The sequence below is a fragment of the Vanessa cardui genome, chromosome 25, assembly GCF_905220365.1.
Source record: "Vanessa cardui chromosome 25, ilVanCard2.1, whole genome shotgun sequence".
Taxonomy (NCBI): domain Eukaryota; kingdom Metazoa; phylum Arthropoda; class Insecta; order Lepidoptera; family Nymphalidae; genus Vanessa; species Vanessa cardui.
The window spans coordinates 3,603,941-3,625,538 of record NC_061147.1 but is presented as its reverse complement, the minus strand read 5'-3'; the positions used below and the strand labels follow the sequence as shown (position 1 = coordinate 3,625,538).

Below are 21,598 nucleotides of genomic sequence, written 5' to 3'. Positions count from 1 at the left end.
TTTTGTTAATACTTGTATGTTACAGTTCCCTTATTGTTTTTGGTAGCTACGCTCTTCATATCATAGAGTAAATAATGTATAAAGCACAATCCATTTTCCCGTTTTACCCCCTTAAAATCCAATTATAACGATCTACATCATATAAGAAACCTACCTAACAAATTTCAGCCTTTTTTTCAGAATTTCAGAAACTATAAATATATATAAATAGTCACAGACAGCCTTTATTAACAACGGCTATTTTTTCCATCGTGTTTAGTACTAAGCTATTAAATTATGAATTTCAAAAAAGGCTAAAAATTATTCTTGGACCACCGTGCATATATTGGTAATCTTTAACTGTAAGCGGCTGATTTAACGCAACGAGATTATTTATATCGGTCTGGTGGTAAAGCTCAACATCGGTTTTCAATAGTACCTTTATATTATAACATGATAGCATTGATCATTGACAATGTGTCTTTAGATATTAATAATAATAATATAAAAAATAAAATAATAAAAGTAATATTTAAAGTCCAAAATAAATATGAACACATATACAGTACAAAAAAGTCGAAATTACCGCGGACCACGAACGTGAAATGTCAGAATTTGATATGCAACGTTTGCTATAATAACCATAAAACAAAGGATATAAGTATCAAAATGGCGTATCACTGTGAGTCGCTTATCACCATTTCACGAGCATGCAAATTCTTCCAGAATCACACTTTGGTCAAATTACGAATTCAGACAGGTACATTGGAACGCCAGCAGATACGTAGCTATTTTACATGACAGCACTATATCGTATTACGTTACTCAATTATGAAGGTCGAACGAGCCTGCGTAATTAATACAGGAGGAATTTCGATCACAAAATTAACAGCACCAGCTTTCGATCTATTCATAACCGTAGGCGGTCTCTTCCATGTTAAATTATTGGCGTGCATTAGATGGGTAACGGTCGTGCTTATATCTTAGTGTGCGTAACATTATTAATGTACAAATTAAGACATTCAACGTCGATGATTCGATTTGGCCCCTCCAAATTGCCTTCCTGAATAGATCTATAGCATATAATGGATGATTGTTTTCTATTATCAACGTATATTAGTTGTGACCAGTAACAGCTTCTGTGATATTTCTTTATAATCTTATAGTACTAGACGGTGGATGGTAACTTTGTGGTAGGGCTTTGTGCGAATCATATGTGGTTAGATACCTTATCATGAAATATTTTGTTGCCAAACAGCAATACTTAGTATTTTTATGTTTCGGTTTAAAAGCTGAGTGAGCTAGTATAACTACTCACCCATGGAACAGACAGACAGCTGAGTTCCCAAGATTTAAGTCACATTGACGATGTGATTATTAATATTTCTTACAGTGCCAATGTGTGGCTGGTAATGACCATTTAAAATCAGGTCACCAATAGGCAATCCAAGTCAATGGTATGGAAACTGCTACGCCAGCGTAATTAAAGCTGTAAAGCTTGCAAGCTGCATTTACGTCTGAGGCCTTAGTCAGCTAGGAGACTGTTGTATGCTATGATGTGTATTTTATTACAATTAATTATTTACTAATTTAGTCTCCCTATTTGTTTCAGGATGCTGTCTCTGTGGCAGACTTGGAGTCTCATCGCATGTATTTGCGCATGCGCAATCGCTCAGCGCATAGACCAGGAACCATTACTGTCTCCTCGCCCAGCAAGGGTCAGAGATCGTGACGTCAAGCCGGATGAACCGACTTGTGACCAACTGAAAGCTATGTGGCGGTGAGTTTATACTTACAGCGTTTTGTTTTTACCCTGAAAATTGGCTTTTTTATAGCAGAACTTCTCCATCGGAATATGCATTAAAATATTAGTGATAGGCGCTCCGTCTTTTCGGGGGAAAGGGATGGATGTCCTTCATTACGCGATCGCTAAGTTTACAATATATTATTATATTATGGTATAGTAACAGCCTGTAAATTTCCCAAACTTCTAGGCTAAGGCCTCCTATTCCTTTGAGTTTCGGAGAATATTTCACTACGTTACTCCAATTAGGTTTTGTTAATTCACATGTGGCAGAATTTTGTTTAAATCAGACACGTGCAGATTTCCCCACGATGTTTTCCTTCACCGCTAAGCCTGAGTTGAATTAAAAACACAAATTGAGCACATAAAAATTCCATGCTTGCCTGAGTTTGAATTCACCAGTTAACCTCTCTAACCACTGGGCCATATCTTAAGCTTATAATGCGCTCGTATGGCTGGCAATTGTTTTTTTTTAACAGTTCAAATTATTTAATGCAAAACTAGCGTTTATAATCCTGTGGATTTCAAGGTCATTCCAAACCTGAGGGCCAATCCTACTATCAAATAACAGTGATTATACTTTCCCAATTCAAAAGCAATCCAACTTCGATCATCCCTCACAAAAATAAACCTCAATCGTAGCTGAGGGTCAATTCCACTAATTTATATTCTCTGATGCGATCCTCATTGAATTCCAAACCAAGATCGGCTGGACCGCAACTGGATTGTTTTTAGTAGAATAGAGAAATAGCTGAATGGCAACGATAGCGTTTTGTAAAATTGGTGCCCTATGATGGGCCTTTTACAAAATTTCTCAGATCCCAGTTGATTAAAATACTATCGAATTTGATAAAATATTTTTTCTAAAAAATAACACCGCTTTAAAGTGATCACTAATAAGTAATAAAATAATTTGATTTAAACACGTATTATTGAAAGTAATCGGCTAACAAACATAAAAAAATATAGATACGGGTCGAATTGAGAACACTCCTTTTTTTGAAGTTGCTTATAAACAGGATGTTCTTTTGCAAACACAACGGACTCGGTTCCTAGCTGAATAATATTGAATAATATTTTGATTACCCCTTTCATTGTCGGTTTTTCCAAATCGATGAAACTGGATAACCTTAAACAATAGAGCCTACACATTACTCAAAGGCTCGTAACGACTACAAACTTCCAGGTGTTGCAAATATTCATTTTCTATTAATGAATGATCATCCTGCCTCCTTCTGGTTTGCCCCTATAATATAAAAAAAGCATTCATTTCATACTCATAGATTCGGAATTAGCCAACCGCCTCCGTTTCAAAACTATACCCTATATCTACGAAATATGTATATAACGGATTTAGCAAATAGAGTTATAAATTATATTAATGATATTTAATATTTACAAACATATTCACTTCAATTTGTAGTTTATGTTTCAAATATGGCATATATACTGATATTATATCAGTAAATATATGTAACGTTACGTAACCTTTAATCGTGAAAGCTAAATAGAACATATTATGTAGACCTTGGTTGAAAATCACGGTTTCAAGATCGGGAAAGCAGTGCTGAATTTTCAAGTACATTTATAATAATTTATCTCGGGCTCCGTGATGGAATCTTTTATTAATTTTTGTTTCGATTAATTTTATTTAATAACTATTTTTCATATCTGCCGTGCCGAGATGCCCCAGTGGTTAGAACGAGTGAATTTTAATCGATGATTGCGAGTTCAAACTCAGACACTATCAATTCATCACGAGCTCGGCGGTGAAGGAAAACATCATGAGAAAACCTGCACGTGTCTTATTTCAACGAAAATCTGCCACATGTAAATCTAACCAACACGCATTGGATCAGCGAGTTGGTATATATGCTCCTAAACTTCCTCAAAGGGAGTCTTAGCCAAGCAGTGGGAAATTTCCAAGCTATTTCTATACTATACTTTTATATCAGTAAAAAGATCGCTGGTTTGTTCGCAGTAGATTCAGTACCCTTACTCAATGTTTTTCAAAGGTTTCAAATCACATTATCACATTATTATTAAATGTAACGTAGCCAAATCAACGCCTGGTTGGGTGAGCTGGTGTTTTATTAAATTGTTATTTTGATAAATAAAAACTCTTAGTAGTTAATTTTTTTTAATATATTTGAAAAGATACATTTTTTGCCTAACACCTAACAACCAACCACTAAAACAGTAAGGCGTTTCAAACCCTAAGGCTATAAATATAGATGTTTTGAATTAAGATCTATTGTGTTTAAACTCAAACCGTCATAACAAAATCGGACGAATTCAAATAGAAATGGGAAACGTGAATCTGAGTCGCGAAATAGATTTGCCATTGTCCAATAAAGTGGAATGCCACAAAGCCGGCACAGATCAATAGGCCTAATACAGAACAGGGAACGAGAGAAATGACATCAGAGTTATCAACTCTGCATATTATAAAACCAGCTCCATTATATGACCATCGAAATTTCATACATTTTTCACTGTGGAGTGATTCGTGAGATTTATTATTGATAATTTCTTGGCGGTAGGGCTTTGTGCAAGCCCGCCTGTGTAGGTACCACTCACTCGTCTGATATTCTACCACTAAACAACATTACGCAGTATTGTTATGCCCATATGCTCGTCCGCCAACCTATTCCATAAAAAAAAAATATGGTGTACAATTCATAAAGATTTATGTAAACTTTAATGCTTATCCTTGATGCTGTTTTATTGTATTATTCTTCTCTAAAGAAGCTGGGTCGCTTTCTAGTTCAAATGTATACAATAATCTTTTTTTTTTAATTCACATAATAATAGTCATTACATTTTACTTTATATATATATTATGTTATAGATTAAATGTCAGATTCGATCGAACCTTGTCGGTTAATATACAACTAATCATTATTAATAATTTAAATTGGAAACATATATAAGTGATAAAAAGTAAGTAAAAACAGCCAGTGAAATATTACAACAGCGTGGAATGGTTATAATAACGCTAAGTATTGAATTGTTATTCAATTATAAGCATTGAAAAGCAATTCAATTTCCTGGGGGAAGAATAAATGAACTTCGGTTATAGTGAAAGTCGTTACGAGTTATAACGGTACAAACATATGCAAAGATATTTCGCCTCAGCATTGACCGTCATGTCTAGCATTATTGCCTTGTTGTGACACGAGGCTAGGCTATCATATACGGTATTCCATATGACCCCGGACCCTTTTTTTTTGTTTTACGAGGAGGAAAGGCATTTACGCTTCCCGCCCATCCGGGGGACCGGGACGGGTATATGGGACTCAACCAGGGCGATAAGGGCCCCGCGCCAGGACTGAAGGCCCTGTCCTATCCACTAAAACCATCCTCGGGTTTCCACCATGCCGCCGAGTGGTGAGGTAACGGGATCGCCCAGGGCATGCTACCGCGATCCCACCAGCGGAAGCCGCCGTGAGGCGGCTGAATGACTAACGTGGAAAACGCGCCCAGTGCGTGCCTTCCTCCTCATCCTCCACGTGCTCATGTGACGAACTCCCCCGAGTCCACTGGAGGCTTGGCGTCAACGAAGCTGACGTCCTGCTGCGGAAAAGATGGTAGGCTGACCGCCGGTGTAAAACACCTGGGAGACTCGAGTAGCGAGCCCTCCCACTCCCTCCTAGCCAACGAGGCCACTCACTTGGTCCGCCCTGGCGCCAACCAGTCTTAGCCGTGGCCGACGAGCAAGCTCAAGCCGGCCCCGTTGCCCAGGGTGCGCCACGAGGAGGCGACTGACATGCACCCCATGACCCCGGACTCTGAGAATCAGCGTAATTCCATAAGCTATTTTCCAAATCACCACAAACAATTCCAGAAGGTTAAATATTACAAAGAGATTGAATCGTCTCGCAAATCAGAACAGAAAATAGTTCTGAGTAACTCGCCGTACAACTTGAATAACAACAAACAAACGATATTATTGATAGAAATACAAAACAAAAAACAATTACTCGATTTCTTGATAAATCAAAATATGTATTATTCACGGAGCACAAGCTGTATAACTATTTTACAAGAGAACATTTTCTTTGATTTTTACATCGGGTAATATTTTGGCCAAGTCTGAGGTGAAAATAAAAACACGCAGGCATATTAAAATAATACAAATTTTACAACACACGAAGAAGAAATTAGGAAATTATGCCACGCCTTATTGTTTTTTCTTTTAAATCGAAATGATGTTCGGACGATACCGTATACATAAATTTGGAGTAAAATAACTGACATCCAACTCCGAAACATTATACTTCTTTATAGCGCAGTTGCGTAATTGATACCATTTCAGCAATCTCATAGTCGTAGGCGATGCCGAACGTACCGTGGATATTACGGATTACTCGCGGTAAAAGTCATACGAATATGCCAGGCATTTCAAACGTTAAACTCAAATTTCAATGTATTTTATTTCACTTTTATTATGAATTTTGTTATTTTATGACCCAACTAGTATATCAGTAACACAATGAAACACTGTTTTGAAGGTAACCCTTGCGTTTCCTACTATAGATTTTAGTGTTCCGATGAATTTTAAGACTGAGTTTTCCGATTAATGTTTCTGATACTTAGCTATATATATTATAAAATTGGAATGTATGTTTGTAATATTTAAAAAAACCGCTTTTTACTAAATATATATACACAAATGTATATACACGGACCACATACAACTAACTAGTACTGTACTGAATTAATAAGATATAGTACAATCTAGAAACTGAGACACGCGAAGTCGCGGGCACAGCCTATTAGTCTGGTAAAAATGAATATTTGTATATCATTTTAAGATTGACAGAGAGAAAATAATTAATATACGCGATTCATCCGTTATAATTAGTTTTATTTAAATGTGTAATAATCGCGAAAATTTAAGACAACATTAACAGAGAGTGCTTAACGATTATAACACGATTGCCGGAATAAATTTCATGTAAGAAACTAAGTTTTTTGAGTATTTTATTTTGAGTATTAGTTTTAAACAATCATTCCATGTTCTTCTTTAAGATTAAACTCACTTTATTCGAAACTTCATCAATTTCGATTCATTGATTTAACCGCGGAGAATCAATTAAATAAATTACTTTCGCATATAAATAACGTTCAGAAACAGAATATAAAAAGTTTGTTCATGATTAAATTAAATGTAAAGTTAAAAACATTAGAGTTTTGAACTTCGAACGTACTGAATGAACCTTCGAGAACGCCGAAACGAACCTCAATAGTTACTCTCGTCCGATTAAATTAGTTTCGATTGGATTTTGTTTTTCTTTTTAACAAACTAACCATACACTGCATGTTTTATGTTACAGACTAACAAAACTTCAAGATTAAATTTCTTTTTTTTTTACTTCACCTTAATGTTGCCAGCTTTTTTTCTTGAAAGTATTTTTGTTATCTTATAAATAAATAGCGATAATATCCCAGTGATTATGGGACCTGGGAAAAAAAGCTTATTGTCACATTTTGATGAGCAGCCGTAGACGTGCATAAAATTTGAGAGGATTCTTGGTGGCATTTTACTAAATTTTTGCTATGTAACAAGGATTTAATATATCAAAGAAAGAATAAAGTTACTGGCCGGTTAAGAGGTGTAATGGCTATATAAAAAAAATTAGAAATGTAAACAAATTAAAGAAAATTAATAACAACTAACTCAAATTCCTTTGAATAAATTGGTTTTGTTTAGTTCTAATAGTTGATATTAAATCTTATAAACAATTATTTGTAATTTATAATTAAAAAAAAACACAAAGAGATGCTCAACTTAATTTATTGTAAAGCGAATAGTTTTTACTCGTCTTTCACTCGCCTTTAAGTAATTGATAGCAAAAGTTTTAAACGACTTTAAAATCGATGAGACGAAAACTTAAATATCCAGTAAAGCTAGAACGTGGTCGAGTTCAAATATAATTACGTTCATGTAAGGTTGCCATAAATTATAAAATGTCAGACTGCTTAATAAAAATATGATATTAATTCTGACGAGATTAAATAGAATATGATCTTAAAAAAATCCATTTTTTCCACATATTGTTATAAACATATAGTATATGTAACGCCACATTATAAATAGTAAATAAAGGCTGCATTAAAAACATTTGTTATATTGATAAAGACAGACCACTATGAGATGTATACATCAACAACAACAATAGCCTATAAATTCCCACTACTGGGCTAAAGGCCTCCTCTCCCTTTGAGGAGAAGGTTTGGAACATATTCCACCACGCTGTTCCAATGCGGGTTGTGATGAGATATATATTCTTTTCTATTAATTGAAGAATTTAAACACAAAATTAACGAGTAACCTTTATGGGTGCAACACATTACAAACCATATTCGTAAACTTTTAATTGGTAGAGCCTTATATAAAGCATAGTTTTATGTGTTAAATCACTGGAATGCTATTATAAATAGTTGTTAGTGTAAATTCTAAATAAATTGTAATCCTTTAATCCACGAACATAGACTGTGACGTATCTCATTACGTGAAAGCAAAAACAAAGAATCAATACAAACATACTTCAGACTTCTTATTGTAAATGGTAATTTTAAATTATTCATATATCTAGATAGAGTGTTAAACATAAAAACTGAAACAAACGGACACACTTTATCATAGTGTGCGTGACAGCTACGCTCGACACACACACACATCAAATTACTTTACTAGTGTGCATGTTTTTATTAGCCAACATTTGTATAATTTTTTTTATGAATGTATAATCATGGAAGATAGTGACTTCCACATATCGAAAAATACACTGTAACTAATTACATTATTACACTATGAATACCGCCAATCATATCAAAAATTAAAAAATAAAGAGGCAATATAAAGGATCTTTTATATCGCTACTACGCTATAGACAGATTTCACGATGCACCCTCCATGTACCGACCCAGACGGATTAAAAACAAAGCCCGTATGCAATTGTCCGTAAAAATCTGATTAGCTGGCAACCCTAGCGCTTCATATGTGTGAGTATTAACTCAATTGCTTTTAAAACCTTTCTTATTTTTAAACCGATATGTAATCAATCTCTGTACTGTTTGCAACAAATTTTATACGAGGGAAATATATTCACAGTTATTTATTACTCATATTTATAATAGCTTATGTATAATAAATATATTTATTTGTGATACCTAGCTGATAAGATACCTTATATACTAGTTGTTGCCTCGGTTCCGCTCAATTTTCATCAGAGACAAACACACAAATTTACTTTACATTAAATGTTCTTGATAACAAATAAAAAAATACTCATATAAAAACCAAAACATACAGTTGTATGGATTACTTTGGCTTCGGAAAAAAATCAAAATAATTGAAATGTGTCATATGCATTATCTTTATTTTGCTTTCGTGATAGAAAACACTGTGCTTTATGATCGAAAAAATCATTTGTCTTATTTTTGGCAACGATTTTCATTCATGCTAGATAGTTTGGATACCGTTGTAAACTAAATTCTATGGAGATCGTCTATGTACTTTGCAAAAAATATTTGAAATGCCAAAACATCCAAATATAAAATGTAAAACCTGTAGGTAATTGCTAAATTATTGAGTAATTTTTTTATAAATTAACTTCACTCAACCTAGGTGTCTTATTCTATACATGTATATCTATTGAGAAAGACTTGATTCCGTTCTCGTTCCATAAAAATTAATAAATGAAATCAAAGGAATTGTATTGTAACTATATTTTTCTAGTCTAAAAAAAATTTTCTGCTTTGCACAACGACTATGTTCAACGAGCTTTCGCCGGTGGTTTTTCCGAACCTATACGACTTGCCAACTTCCAAGAAAAAGGTGTATACTTTCCTTAAAGGCCAGGAAGACACCTGCAAGCTCCATAGTATTGTAAATGTCCATAGGCAGTGGTAATCACTTGCCATCAGATAAACCGGGTCGTTTGATACCTATGACATGAAAATAATAATAAAAAAGCATTGAAATTGGGCAATAAGTATAGTTTAATTTTTGTTCAATTCAATGAATTATATACCTATATATAACACCACAAACATTATTTAAATATACTCGCAGCTTTATGGATTTATGCAGAGCCGTAAGGTACTTTTTCAACCTACATTATAAATACATTATCGACATATACCATAATGATACTCATTCGTATGCTATGTGCAGCCTATATCCCGACTCTCCTTTCTTCCAGATAGTTTAGCGAACGTGACTTATTGATATTCATTAATTACATTTAAATTAATCGTATATAGCAAATGTATACCCGCCCCGACTTCGCACCGGTGCAATACTGAGAGTTAGAAATACTCATAAGTATTTCTTTACTATATTATCTGTGTTTCATATACAAAAACCTGCGCCTCGAATCACTCTATCTATAAAAAAAACGCATCAAAATACGTTGCGTAATTTTAAAGATCTAAGCATACAGACAGCGGTAAGCAACTTTGTTGTATACTATGTAAAGGAGTTATATACCTATTTCGTAGATCATTCTACATATAACGAGTCTAGTAACGAGAGATTTTCAGCCCATCGCCTAAAGGTTAACAGTCAGAGAACGTGCTCAGGCATTAAGTCCGCCTTTTTCCCATTTACTCTCATCATCATCTTCCTCCTGCCCTTATCCCAATTTTATTTGGGGTCGGCGCAGCATGTCTTCTCCTTCCATACTTCTCTGTCAGACGTCATCTCACAAGTAACATTCTTTCTAACCATATCGTTTTTCACACAATCCATCCATCATTTCCTGGGTCGTCGTCTACCTCTATATCCATCCACATCCATGCTCAAGGCCTTCCAGACAATATGTTCCTCATTCCTCCGCATTACATGCCCATAACATGATAGCCGCCTTCTTCTTCTCTGCTATCGGCGTCACTTTCAAACTTCCTCTGTGGTGGTCAATAAATTATTTAAATAAATAAAACTGTAAAAGGCGCGTACTGGCCTCACATGAAGTCTCTACCTTTGGGGGGGGGACCTTCCCAATACCATTTTCTTCCATTAGATCGCAATCAACGTAGGGCGACACGAATCGTCGACGATCAAGCCATATCCTTTGCCTAAAAAAATAAGAGTATCGCCAAAATACATACAGATTAATATAATTTTGGGTACTAGCTGTGCCCGCGACTTTGTTTGAATTTAACAAATAGTATTGTTATAGCCTAAGTTACTCATTATAGCAAAACAGTTATCTGGAAATTGACAAAAAATGTTATTTTGGTATATGTAGTGTAAAGCTGTTATTTTAATATAACAAACAGACACTCCAATTTTATTATGTGTATATACATTTTCACCTTACATTTATAAAATGACATTGACAATGCTCCATCACAACGCAACGTCAGACCATTTATCTCCATTTGACGTTGATTGACTTCGTAGGAAAATATATAAAATGCGCAAAAAAAAATGTCAAATTGACGACAAAAATATCCTCCGATTCATCACGCACACGACGTATATTTGCATAATATTTAAGCTTATATTACAATTTGAAATTTTATTTACTATTCATTATATAAATATTTAAATTTAAAAATGGAATTCGCTTTCATCTATACTATATGATAAAGTCATTTGTTCTGACTAAAAGCTTAGATAATTTTAGGAGTTGTTACGAATAAGAATCTAAACCGATGAATCTCAGTTCAAAAAGAGCTGCTTAATTCGTGTTTATAATACTTCAGAGTGGCGTACCCATGAACGGCGGTTTTCATAGTTACGCCACTCTGAGGTCCCGGGTTCGATTCCCGGCCGAGTCGATCTAGATTAGTTTTCTATGTTGTGGTGGTTTGTGGTACCGTCGTTACTTCTGATTTCCATAACACAAGTGCTTCAGCTACTTACATTGGGATCAGAGTAATGTATGTGACGTTGTCTCATATTTATTATTTTATTTTATTATTATTTTCATCTTGTGTTTTGCGGTTTAGAAATATATCGTGGTACTTGCTTTTGTTGGATGAGAATCTACATTTATCCAAGATTCCACATTAAAAAACATGGTGGAAAGCCAAATATTACGTTTCTACATATATTCAACATCCTGCACTGTGGTGGAAAGCCAAACCTTTTTGTTAAAAAGTAGAGAATTCCTTAGCTCGGCAGTGAGATATGTAGACGCTGTTACTTTATGTCTTAACTTATTATAAACAGCTGAAACTGCTGATCTAGAAAACTGAAATTTGGAATATTGATTTATTTCATAAATTAAGTTACTCTAAGATAAGTTTTCTTGAAAGAGATGGCAGGGTTTTGTTTGAATTTTACATGTAAATACGACATGCTGGTACGTGTTGAAATATTATTTTAGTGTGAAGGAGGCTAATTACTATAATAAGTTAAAGACCGAGTAACTTTTTCTTTCTCATCATCGGCAGTAAATTTGTATTTTTATGAGATAGGTAATGGGTAAATGAGCAAAGTTATCGTAAGTGGTCACTACCGCCAGACATAAACGCTGTAAGAAATAATAATCATTAACATCGCCAATACGCTATCAATATATAACTGAGATGTCGCTTGTATATGTACTGGGTTTTTTTAAGGTATAGTTTGGCGGACGAGCATATGGGCCACCTGATGGTAAGTGGTCACCATCACCCATAGACAATGACGCTGTACGAAATATTAACTATTCCTTACATCGTCAATGTGTTACATCTTCAAACCGGAACACAACAATACTGAGTACTGTTATTTGGCGGTAGAATAACTGGTGAGTGGTCGGTACCTACCCAGACAGGCTTGCACAAAGCCCTACCACCAAGTGACTTACTAAACATTCAACGGAAAGCAACAATTGGGGTACCTGCCCAAACCTGCCTGCCTAAGACAAAAAAAAATAAAAAGAATTATTAAAATTTCTTACAGCAGATGGTGGCCACATAGCACCATCACACGATTTAAACATGAATTTATCGTTTTACTTATAAATACAAACATAGTATTCATTTAAAGTTAAAAATATAACGAAATATTTAAATTCGATAATGGATCTTGCTGTACAAAACATTAATACGGTTCGGGCGAATAAGTAGATTTGCGCTCGTTGAAATGTTTATGGTTAAAAAAATCTCTGGATAAATTCCTTATTTTATCCGTACGAAGTCGGGAGGAATTAATAGCTCATTTAGAACGAAAATTTATCTAATAATGAATGAATACCAATATTATATTAACAAATTCCATGTCTAACTAAATGTTATTCGAATTAAATTCTCTACACTACACGGTATGTTAGCTATTCCGTTATAGAGGCAGGTAACCTCCATATGAATGTTAATTGTTGAACGGTTTTCGTAATCACATATATATTTTGCTATGAAAGCAATATCTGAATATATTATCCATATATTATTTAAGGATAACAAAATTGTTTGGTAATTTTGAGAAGAAAAAGTTATCTCCTACTCGTCGTTGAATAGTTTAGCGAACTACATAATATATTTGTTTTTAGTAACCAGTAGTGCCGTGCCCGCGGTTTTGTGCGTGGTTAAATTTAACAAAAACACTATTATTGTAGCCTAAGTTACTCCTTATTACATCAGCTCTCAGCCAATGAAATCCCATCAAAATGGGTGCAACTATTCCAGAGATTAGTCGGAACAAACAGTCTGTCAGTCAGACATTATAGAAAATTGTTATGATATAAATTATCTTCCAATTATTTTCTTGACAGAGGTAATAGAGTCTTAGGTATTTTTAAGGAAAGATACTTAAAAATATCTGTAATTTTAAATGATAAACATGAACAATACCTGACAGTCACAAATCAAACTAGTGAACTATTATTTATTAACGTCATTGATATTATATAAGATTTTAAATTAACATGGTTATTTTTATTACTAAAGTTGTTCTTGTTGACAAGACATTCGTAAATAATGTCGAGTTCCACCGAACAAAAATAAAAGACATGGTAAATATCCCGAAATCAATAAATTTAATAATAAAAATAAGCATGTTAATTTAAAATAGTATATAGAATACCGGTACGGGCCGGAATACGAAAAATTTGTGAAACATCTAGAAAGCGCGCGGACAAAGTTTGAGTGTTTGGAGGATGTATTGATTTTCCTCATAAAGTTTCATTGACATTTCTTAGAATATATAGTGCACAAAAATCTATCTTATTTACATAAATAAAAATATATTTAATACAAAAATATCGTTTTAGTTCGAAAGCGTTATTAATAAAAAAAAGGGTTGGCCCAAAACAAAAGAGGTTTTACTCTATAAGATAGAATAATTTCTTGCGATAGTCCATGCATGTCTCGCTGCTTCACAAAGGCTTTAAGACAAAGGATTCGGGACTTAATCCTGAGCCAAGTGCAGCGGGTTCACATTTTTCTCCGAAACAAGGCGATTTTCACATTATATTTTCTACACGACAAAGTATGTAATGGTTTCTAAATACTAAGCGAGTTAAGCTTGCTAGCTGACCCGGATTAAAACCTTTTTAGTCTTAGTACTTAGTCAACTAAGGCTTTAAGATTATTACGTTTTAAATAAAATTATACCATGAAGTTGATGTTTATGTAGTATGATGATTCGTTTATTTTTTTTTCTCGATATTACCTGCCAGGGATATTTTTACAGCTACTGTTATATAAATAGTCTACCACTAAACATATTAGAGTAATTTATAGTATGTAATTCTAAGAACAATGGACAATATCTTTTAATTCATTGTAAACTGTGTGTGTCATAGCTTTAAGATCATGATATCGCAGTACCATTATACACAAATATATATACATTCAAGCTTCTTGATCGATGGTGAAGAGCCTACCGTTCTATGATAGTTTTTGGAAATGCAAATACCATAAATATGATAAAAGATTTAATTCTTGTGTTAACACGTTCTTGGACGTTCCCGAAGCAGTAAAGCATGTCAAAAGAAAAAAAAACTATACCGCTAATTTCTACCACTACCTACTACTACTAACTCTAATATTCTGTTCATCAAAACAGTAGAAATATACCAACAACAACAGCCTGTGAATTGCCCACTGCTGGGCTAAGACCTCCTTTCCCTTTGAGGAGAAGGCTTGAAACATATTCCACCACGCTGTTCCAATGCGGATTTGTGGAATAGACATGTGGCTGAATTTCTATGAAATTAGACGCATGCAGGTTTCCTTACGATGCGATCCTCCACCGCCGAGCTCGAGATGAATTATAAACACACCATAAAATAGAAAATACATATCTGGAATTTGATGGAAGCACTTGTTTAGATAAAGAGTTAATGAATGAAGATGAACGAAAATTAACGAAATAAATAACAATATTAAGTACTATGTTTATAAAAGTAACTTTGCCTCTTGGTTTCATCTGCCTTTAATTGGGATTATACGTACTTGTGTATACAGTTATATTAGTAAAAGTTTGAGTTTGAGGCGTAGCTTGAATTGACATTTATAGTTCTAGCATAAGTGAATTTATTAGTACTAACCTAAGTAGAATTGAAATTAATATATACTAGCAGTGTCAGCTACCTTGTACGCGTTTGAATTTAACAAAAAAACATATGTTACTCCTTATTATATCAGTTATCTACCACTGAAAGTCCCGTCAAAATAGATTCAGGCATTCCAATGATTAGCCGGAAGAAAAAAGACAGACAGACAGACAAAAATTGTAAAAAATGTTATTTTGATATATGTACCGTGTATACATACATATGGATTGAGTAAAAAAGAGCTATTTTAATAACACAAACAGACACTTCAATTTTATTATATGCATATATATAACAGTACCAGCATTATAAGAAATATTAATGGTCTTGTCTGTCAAACACTGCTCATTCAAACCATAATATTTGATATAATACGTTACTGTTGGACGGTTGAATTTGTCAGTTTTTGATGGTAAGGCTACCATCAAATAAAGTCAAGTCATATTTCTAAATCAGTGAAAGAGACTTCCTACTGACAATAATTTCCAAATGAAAAGTTTGTTACAAAAAGTCGTGGAAATGAAATCGGAATTTTTTCCGGAATTCCACAACAATGAATTTCAATTCAAATCTGGTATAGGAAAACTCGTTCAATCAAATTTCGCATTTCTTTTTGCTAACTGGAGTGATTTAATCAAATAATCTGTTTTCTATGATAAATATAACCTCAATTTTCTTCTTAATTTTCGTAGACTGCGCTTTATAATAATAAAAAAAAAACTATTTTTAATTCGTACTCCGTACTGGATTTTTACAGAAATGCATAATAAGATTTACTTTTTTGGTTTAATAAGGAAATTACATATAATTATTACGATTTGGTACTAAAGTTTCGAGAAAAGCTAAGGATTTTTTAGCAACCAAAATTTGCGTAAATATAACTAAGTAGCATCTCGACTCGGCTTCGCACGGGTTCTTGATATGTATCGTTATATTATGACCAAATTACATATAATATATAAATGGTATTCTGATGTATAACCTATATTACTGTAGAATTTCATCCAAATCCGTTTAATCGTTTTTTCGTAAAACAGTAACAAACATACCTATATCCATCCTCACAATAAAATTAGTAGGATAGGTTAAAGTAGAGGCTACCTGCATGGCGTGTGCTATTTGTTGTAAACTTATGGCCCGTTAAGTTTTTTGATCATAGAAAGTATCTTTATCGATACGACTTAGACTCAAAACAAATCATGATTGCGATGTGAGCAGTTTATTCAAAAGCCTTTGAATTTTTCCTTACAAACGTAGCTTAGAGCGTACTTGAAATGAAAAATTCCAAACATCACACAACACTGAAGAACTCTTTTTTATTTCAAACGTAAATATTTTTTAAGGTCAGGATCTTTTCACGTTTACGTCACGACGCCTACAACAAGAGTTAATGTATTCGCGTTCTTACGTGCCTTGTAAAGTGAGGCCTTATTACATTTAAAATATACGTACGAAATAGAAATATGTACGCAAAACATTTCTAAGGATATGGTTTACAAAGACACGCATTTTGTAAGTCATATTAAAATTTTTAATAACTGTCCTCGGATATTCTTATAATTTTAAATTTAATCTTACAACGCAAAGCAGTTATTAGTAATATTATAAAATTACTCATATAAAAATGGAAATGAAGCGAGCCGAAATGGCCCAGTGGTTAGAACACGTGCATCTTAACCGATGATTTCGGGTTCAAACCCAGGCAAGCTCTACTATATATATGTGCTTAATTTGTGTTTATAATTCATCTCGTGCTCGGCGGCGAAGGAAAATATCGTGAGGAAACCTCCATGTGTCTAATTTAATTGAAATTCTGCCACATGTGCACTCCACCAACCCGCATTGGAACAGCATGGTGGAATATGTTCCAAGCCCTCTCCTTAATGGGAGAGCAGGCCATTAGCCCAGCAGTGGGAAATTTACAGGCTGTTACTTTACTTTTATATAAACATATTTTACTTTTCCTCAATCGGGAGAGTGAGAAACAGCTCGCTCGCCAAAAATCCCTCTTGACAGAACAGAGGTATTTACTAAGCAATTTCTATCAGCTATTTCATTTTATTCAAAAACTTTCGAGAGTGTATATAATATATACTTGTATTATACAAGTTCGAATATTGTTTTACAATTCTATTATTTTAGATTCATACAATACGCACGGGTGCAATGCTGATAGTAAACATACTACAGAATTTGTTTATTTACGACAGCACATTAGAATCTTCTAAAATTATTATTATATTAACATATAAACCTTCCTTTTGAATCAATCTATCCATTTAAAAAAAACCTCATCAAAATCCGTTGTACCATTTTAAAGATCTAAGCAGACAGCGATAAGCGACTTTGTTTTATACTATGTAATGATAATGATATTTGACCTTTTCTACAGGTTCTCAAAGAGACAAGCGCGGGCCCCCGAGCTGATCAACGAAGTACCCGCCGTGCCCTACCGTGACCCCCTGATGTACAACGAGTGGCCGGTCTACACTGCGATGCCCCGCGCTGCTCCAAGGTATGATATACTTAGCTGGATTGTTTCTGTTTAATCGTTCTAATGACCATAAAAACAGTGACTGCGGATCTCTAAATCCTGGGTCCAAAATCCAAAACAAACGTATTGGGTCAACACGGAAGCATTTTTGAAGCAAGACAGTGATGATACTTCTGTGCTAGTTAGACTTACGACTGAACTGATTCCAGTTGTGTTGGATTATCGTACAATTGGATTATTCCTGTGTTGGGGATATATACGACCACTAAAATATCACCTGCATACTTGACTATGGCGGTTTCTGTGGCGACTGATGGCTTTGTGCAAACCCGACTGAGTAGCTCCACACACTAGTACGAGTAGTACTAGCAGTACTTAGTATCGTTGCGTTTTGGTTTGAATGAGTGAGCCAGTGTAAATGCACTAGACAGAACAAAGCCTTTTTGCAAGAGTTTTTCGGTGGTGTTACATCCATAAAATTGAATTTTGGGAATTACGTTGTTGAGAGTGCACTTCTCTTTGCACAGTCTTGTGCACCATAATATATTTTGTGCTGTATCCCTGATTTACAAGGAACTTTTCTTTAATTGGCATATCGCTACCAAACAAAGAGACGTCACCATTATTACTCCCATTAGATATTTGTAGCTAATAAAAGCACCGGTATGTGACATCACCAGTCCATCAACTGCGCTGGTCTGGGCACATCAGAGGAAGACCCCAAGAGTACATAGGAAATTTTGTGACCAATCTTAACGTTACAGGGTCTAGACCCAGACCTAAAACCAAATGGACATATGTGGTTAGAAAAGATATTAGTAAGAAGTGAAAGCAAAAGAGCAAAAGGCAGACCTACCATCATATGGGAATAAATAAATATAAATAAATAAATATGAGACAACATCACATACATTACTCTGATCCCAATGTAAGTAGCTGAAGCACTTGTGCTATGGAAATCAGAAGTAACGACGGTACCACAAACACCCAGACCCAAGACGACATAGAAAACCAATGGTAATCTACATCGACTCGGCCGGGAATTGAACCCGGGACCTCAGAGTGGCGTACCCATGAAAACCGGTGTACACACCACTCGACCATGGAGGTCGTCAATAATAAATGCACAGGAGAGAGAGAGCTATTTAAAGTACCACTAGTAGTATCAGATGTATAAAACGGACAATTGTTTTAATGGTTAATTAATGGAAACAGATGCCCTATCAGAAACTTGTTGCATAAGGGCTTGTGCAACAAGTTGATCTGTAAAGCGATTCCAGCCGCTATTTCGAAGGATTATGAACTTAGACCACTTGTTTCTGGTATTTAATTAACGAAGTCCTGACACAAGTGTCCGATAGATTATGATTACATTATTATATACATAACTAAATGTAATTGAAAAACGATGAAAATTTGAATATTTTAGTCGCAGACAGTGTAGTAGTCAGGTCTATAAAATTTACATACATACATTACATTAGCAGCCTTTAAAGCCTCTCTTGGAGAAGGTTTATAACATATTCGACTACGCTGATCCAATGTGGGTTGCCGTTTAGATACACATGAGACAGAATTTCGGTGAATTTAGTCACATGCAGGTTTCCTCACAATGTTTTTCCTTACCGCAAAGCACAAATTAAGCACATGAATATTCAGTGGTGCATTTCTATACCAATATTATAACCACGAAAGTAACTCTGTGTGTATGTAACCTTTATCCATTTGAAACATAACCATTACCCATTTAATTGGCACAGCAAAAGCCACATATTCAGTTAGTTTAATACAAATATATAAGTGCTGTTCATTAGATAAATGAGTTCACAGTAGTCTAAGTAAAATAAACGACTAGCTATCTATCTGTATCTGTACTGAAAGCTAAAGCGGGCGCAAGACTTGCTGATTAACAGCTATGTTTTTTAAATTAATTAATACATCTTGACTTTGTAATCAGCACTGTATAAGGTTGAACGAAGACAAGACTGTGAAAAAGTTAACAAACATGATCTATAAAAAGAGCTTGAAAAAGAAAATGGTATTTAGTTAAATTAATTATAGTTAGGGATAATACATTTTAATATGAAATTGTTATGACCTAATAAAATGCTACATCAGCGTGAAACGGAAAATATATATTATTTCATAATAAACATCGCGTTCCATCCTTAATCCTCTTAATTTAATGCAATGGCAAATAATTAAACGTACACCTTCAATAACATATATAATTATTTAGGTATATATAAAGGCACTAATTATATATAAAGAAAAATTAGAATACTTACTTAGAAATCATAGCTGCGTGAAGAATGCTAGCAGCATTTCCCCGTTAAATTGCATTTGAAACTCTCTAGGCAAAAATTATACAGCCCTTCTGTGCCCAATTGTTTTTCCTCTACCCAATATAAACAAAACACCGGAATACCCAAAACCAGCGGTACCCTTTCCGTCGTTTCGCATGCTACCGTGACGAGCCCTTCTGTCACCAGGGCAAGCAATAAGACGAGATACATTAAATAAAGGTTTTTAAACCAATACTCCAAAGCCCGAAGTGTTTCAACTGCAAACGAAACAAAAACATAAATTGAAACAATGAATATTTGCATCATTCGTTTAAGCTTTTTCCGCAGTAGTACGCGGCTCTTAACACTATTTCCGTGATATGAGACGAGGCCAGTACCACACAGTACCACACTCAGGCTCGTCCTTGCTCTATTTAATTATTAAGTCTATTACATCACAAAAGCGAATCAAAACCAGACCTATTTATGCAACACTACTTAGTATAAAACAAAGTCGCTTTCTCTATCTCTATGTCACTATGTATGCTTAAATCTTAAATACTACGCAACGAATTTTGATCCGGTTTTTTTTTAATAGATAGAGTGATTATAGATGAAGGTTTTTATAAATAATACATGGACAAATTAGTAAAGAAACACTGATAATTTTAGACTTTTCTACTGTGATGTCATATCAATGCCGTGTGACTCTGGGGCTGGTTGCTAGTATTTAATCAAAGTCAAAAATCTATAAGCCATTTTGGTTCTCACTAACATAATTTAACGAAAAACTACCTTCAGAATGAAGATTCGACTGAAAAGTACCTTCAATAATTTTATTACTCAGATGAAATATAGTCAACAATATAAATAAAATTTATATCCTGTATGAAAAACAATGAATACAAAAGCTTCTGCAACAATAATATTTACTAGGAATAAAACTGAATATTTTCATTCGCGTAAATCACAAAAAAAAAACAATTCCTGAAATATAACATTTATTTATTCTCGTATTACGTAGAAAACACTAAATACAATGAAACTAAAAATAAATATGAAAGTGAAAATGAAAATATTTCCAGAAAATGTGAATATTTTATTCCTATATAGGACCGAATTCCTAGTACGCATGCCATTTAAAGTATGAAATTAAAAAAAAAATAACTCTAAAGAATTAGGGTCATGTTCACTAGATTCATTCTAAGCCCACGTGTTTGTTGTTTAAAGATAATAAAATATAATAAACGATTAAAACAACAAAAAAAACGTTATATAAATACTCGTACAACAAGTTTCTCGCCGATTCTTTTCAGTAGAATCTTCTTTCAAACTGATAGAAACTTTACTTTAAATTAAACACTATTAGTGTTTAATAGGACGATTCCAAAGCATCTTTATAATATTATTTCAATAAAGAATATTTTGATTTTGTTTTATTGTTGACATAAAACAATAACTTTATTCGCAATCAATAGTTTATTTTAAAGTGTTTCACAATCAAAAATTAAAGTAACAGCCTGTAAATTACCCACTA

General features: G+C 34.0%; 1 protein-coding gene across 1 annotated transcript in view; it reads left to right on the top strand.

Annotated features, from left to right (window-relative positions):
• Positions 1-21,598, top strand: part of LOC124540564 — a 121,596-nt gene that overhangs the window by 70,189 nt on the left and 29,809 nt on the right. Inside the window, exons 2-3 of the mRNA XM_047118240.1 lie at positions 1,592-1,759; positions 17,675-17,797. Coding sequence (XP_046974196.1) covers positions 1,593-1,759; positions 17,675-17,797 — 290 coding nt within the window. The 5' untranslated portion in view covers position 1,592. The remainder of the gene's footprint in view (positions 1-1,591; positions 1,760-17,674; positions 17,798-21,598) is intronic.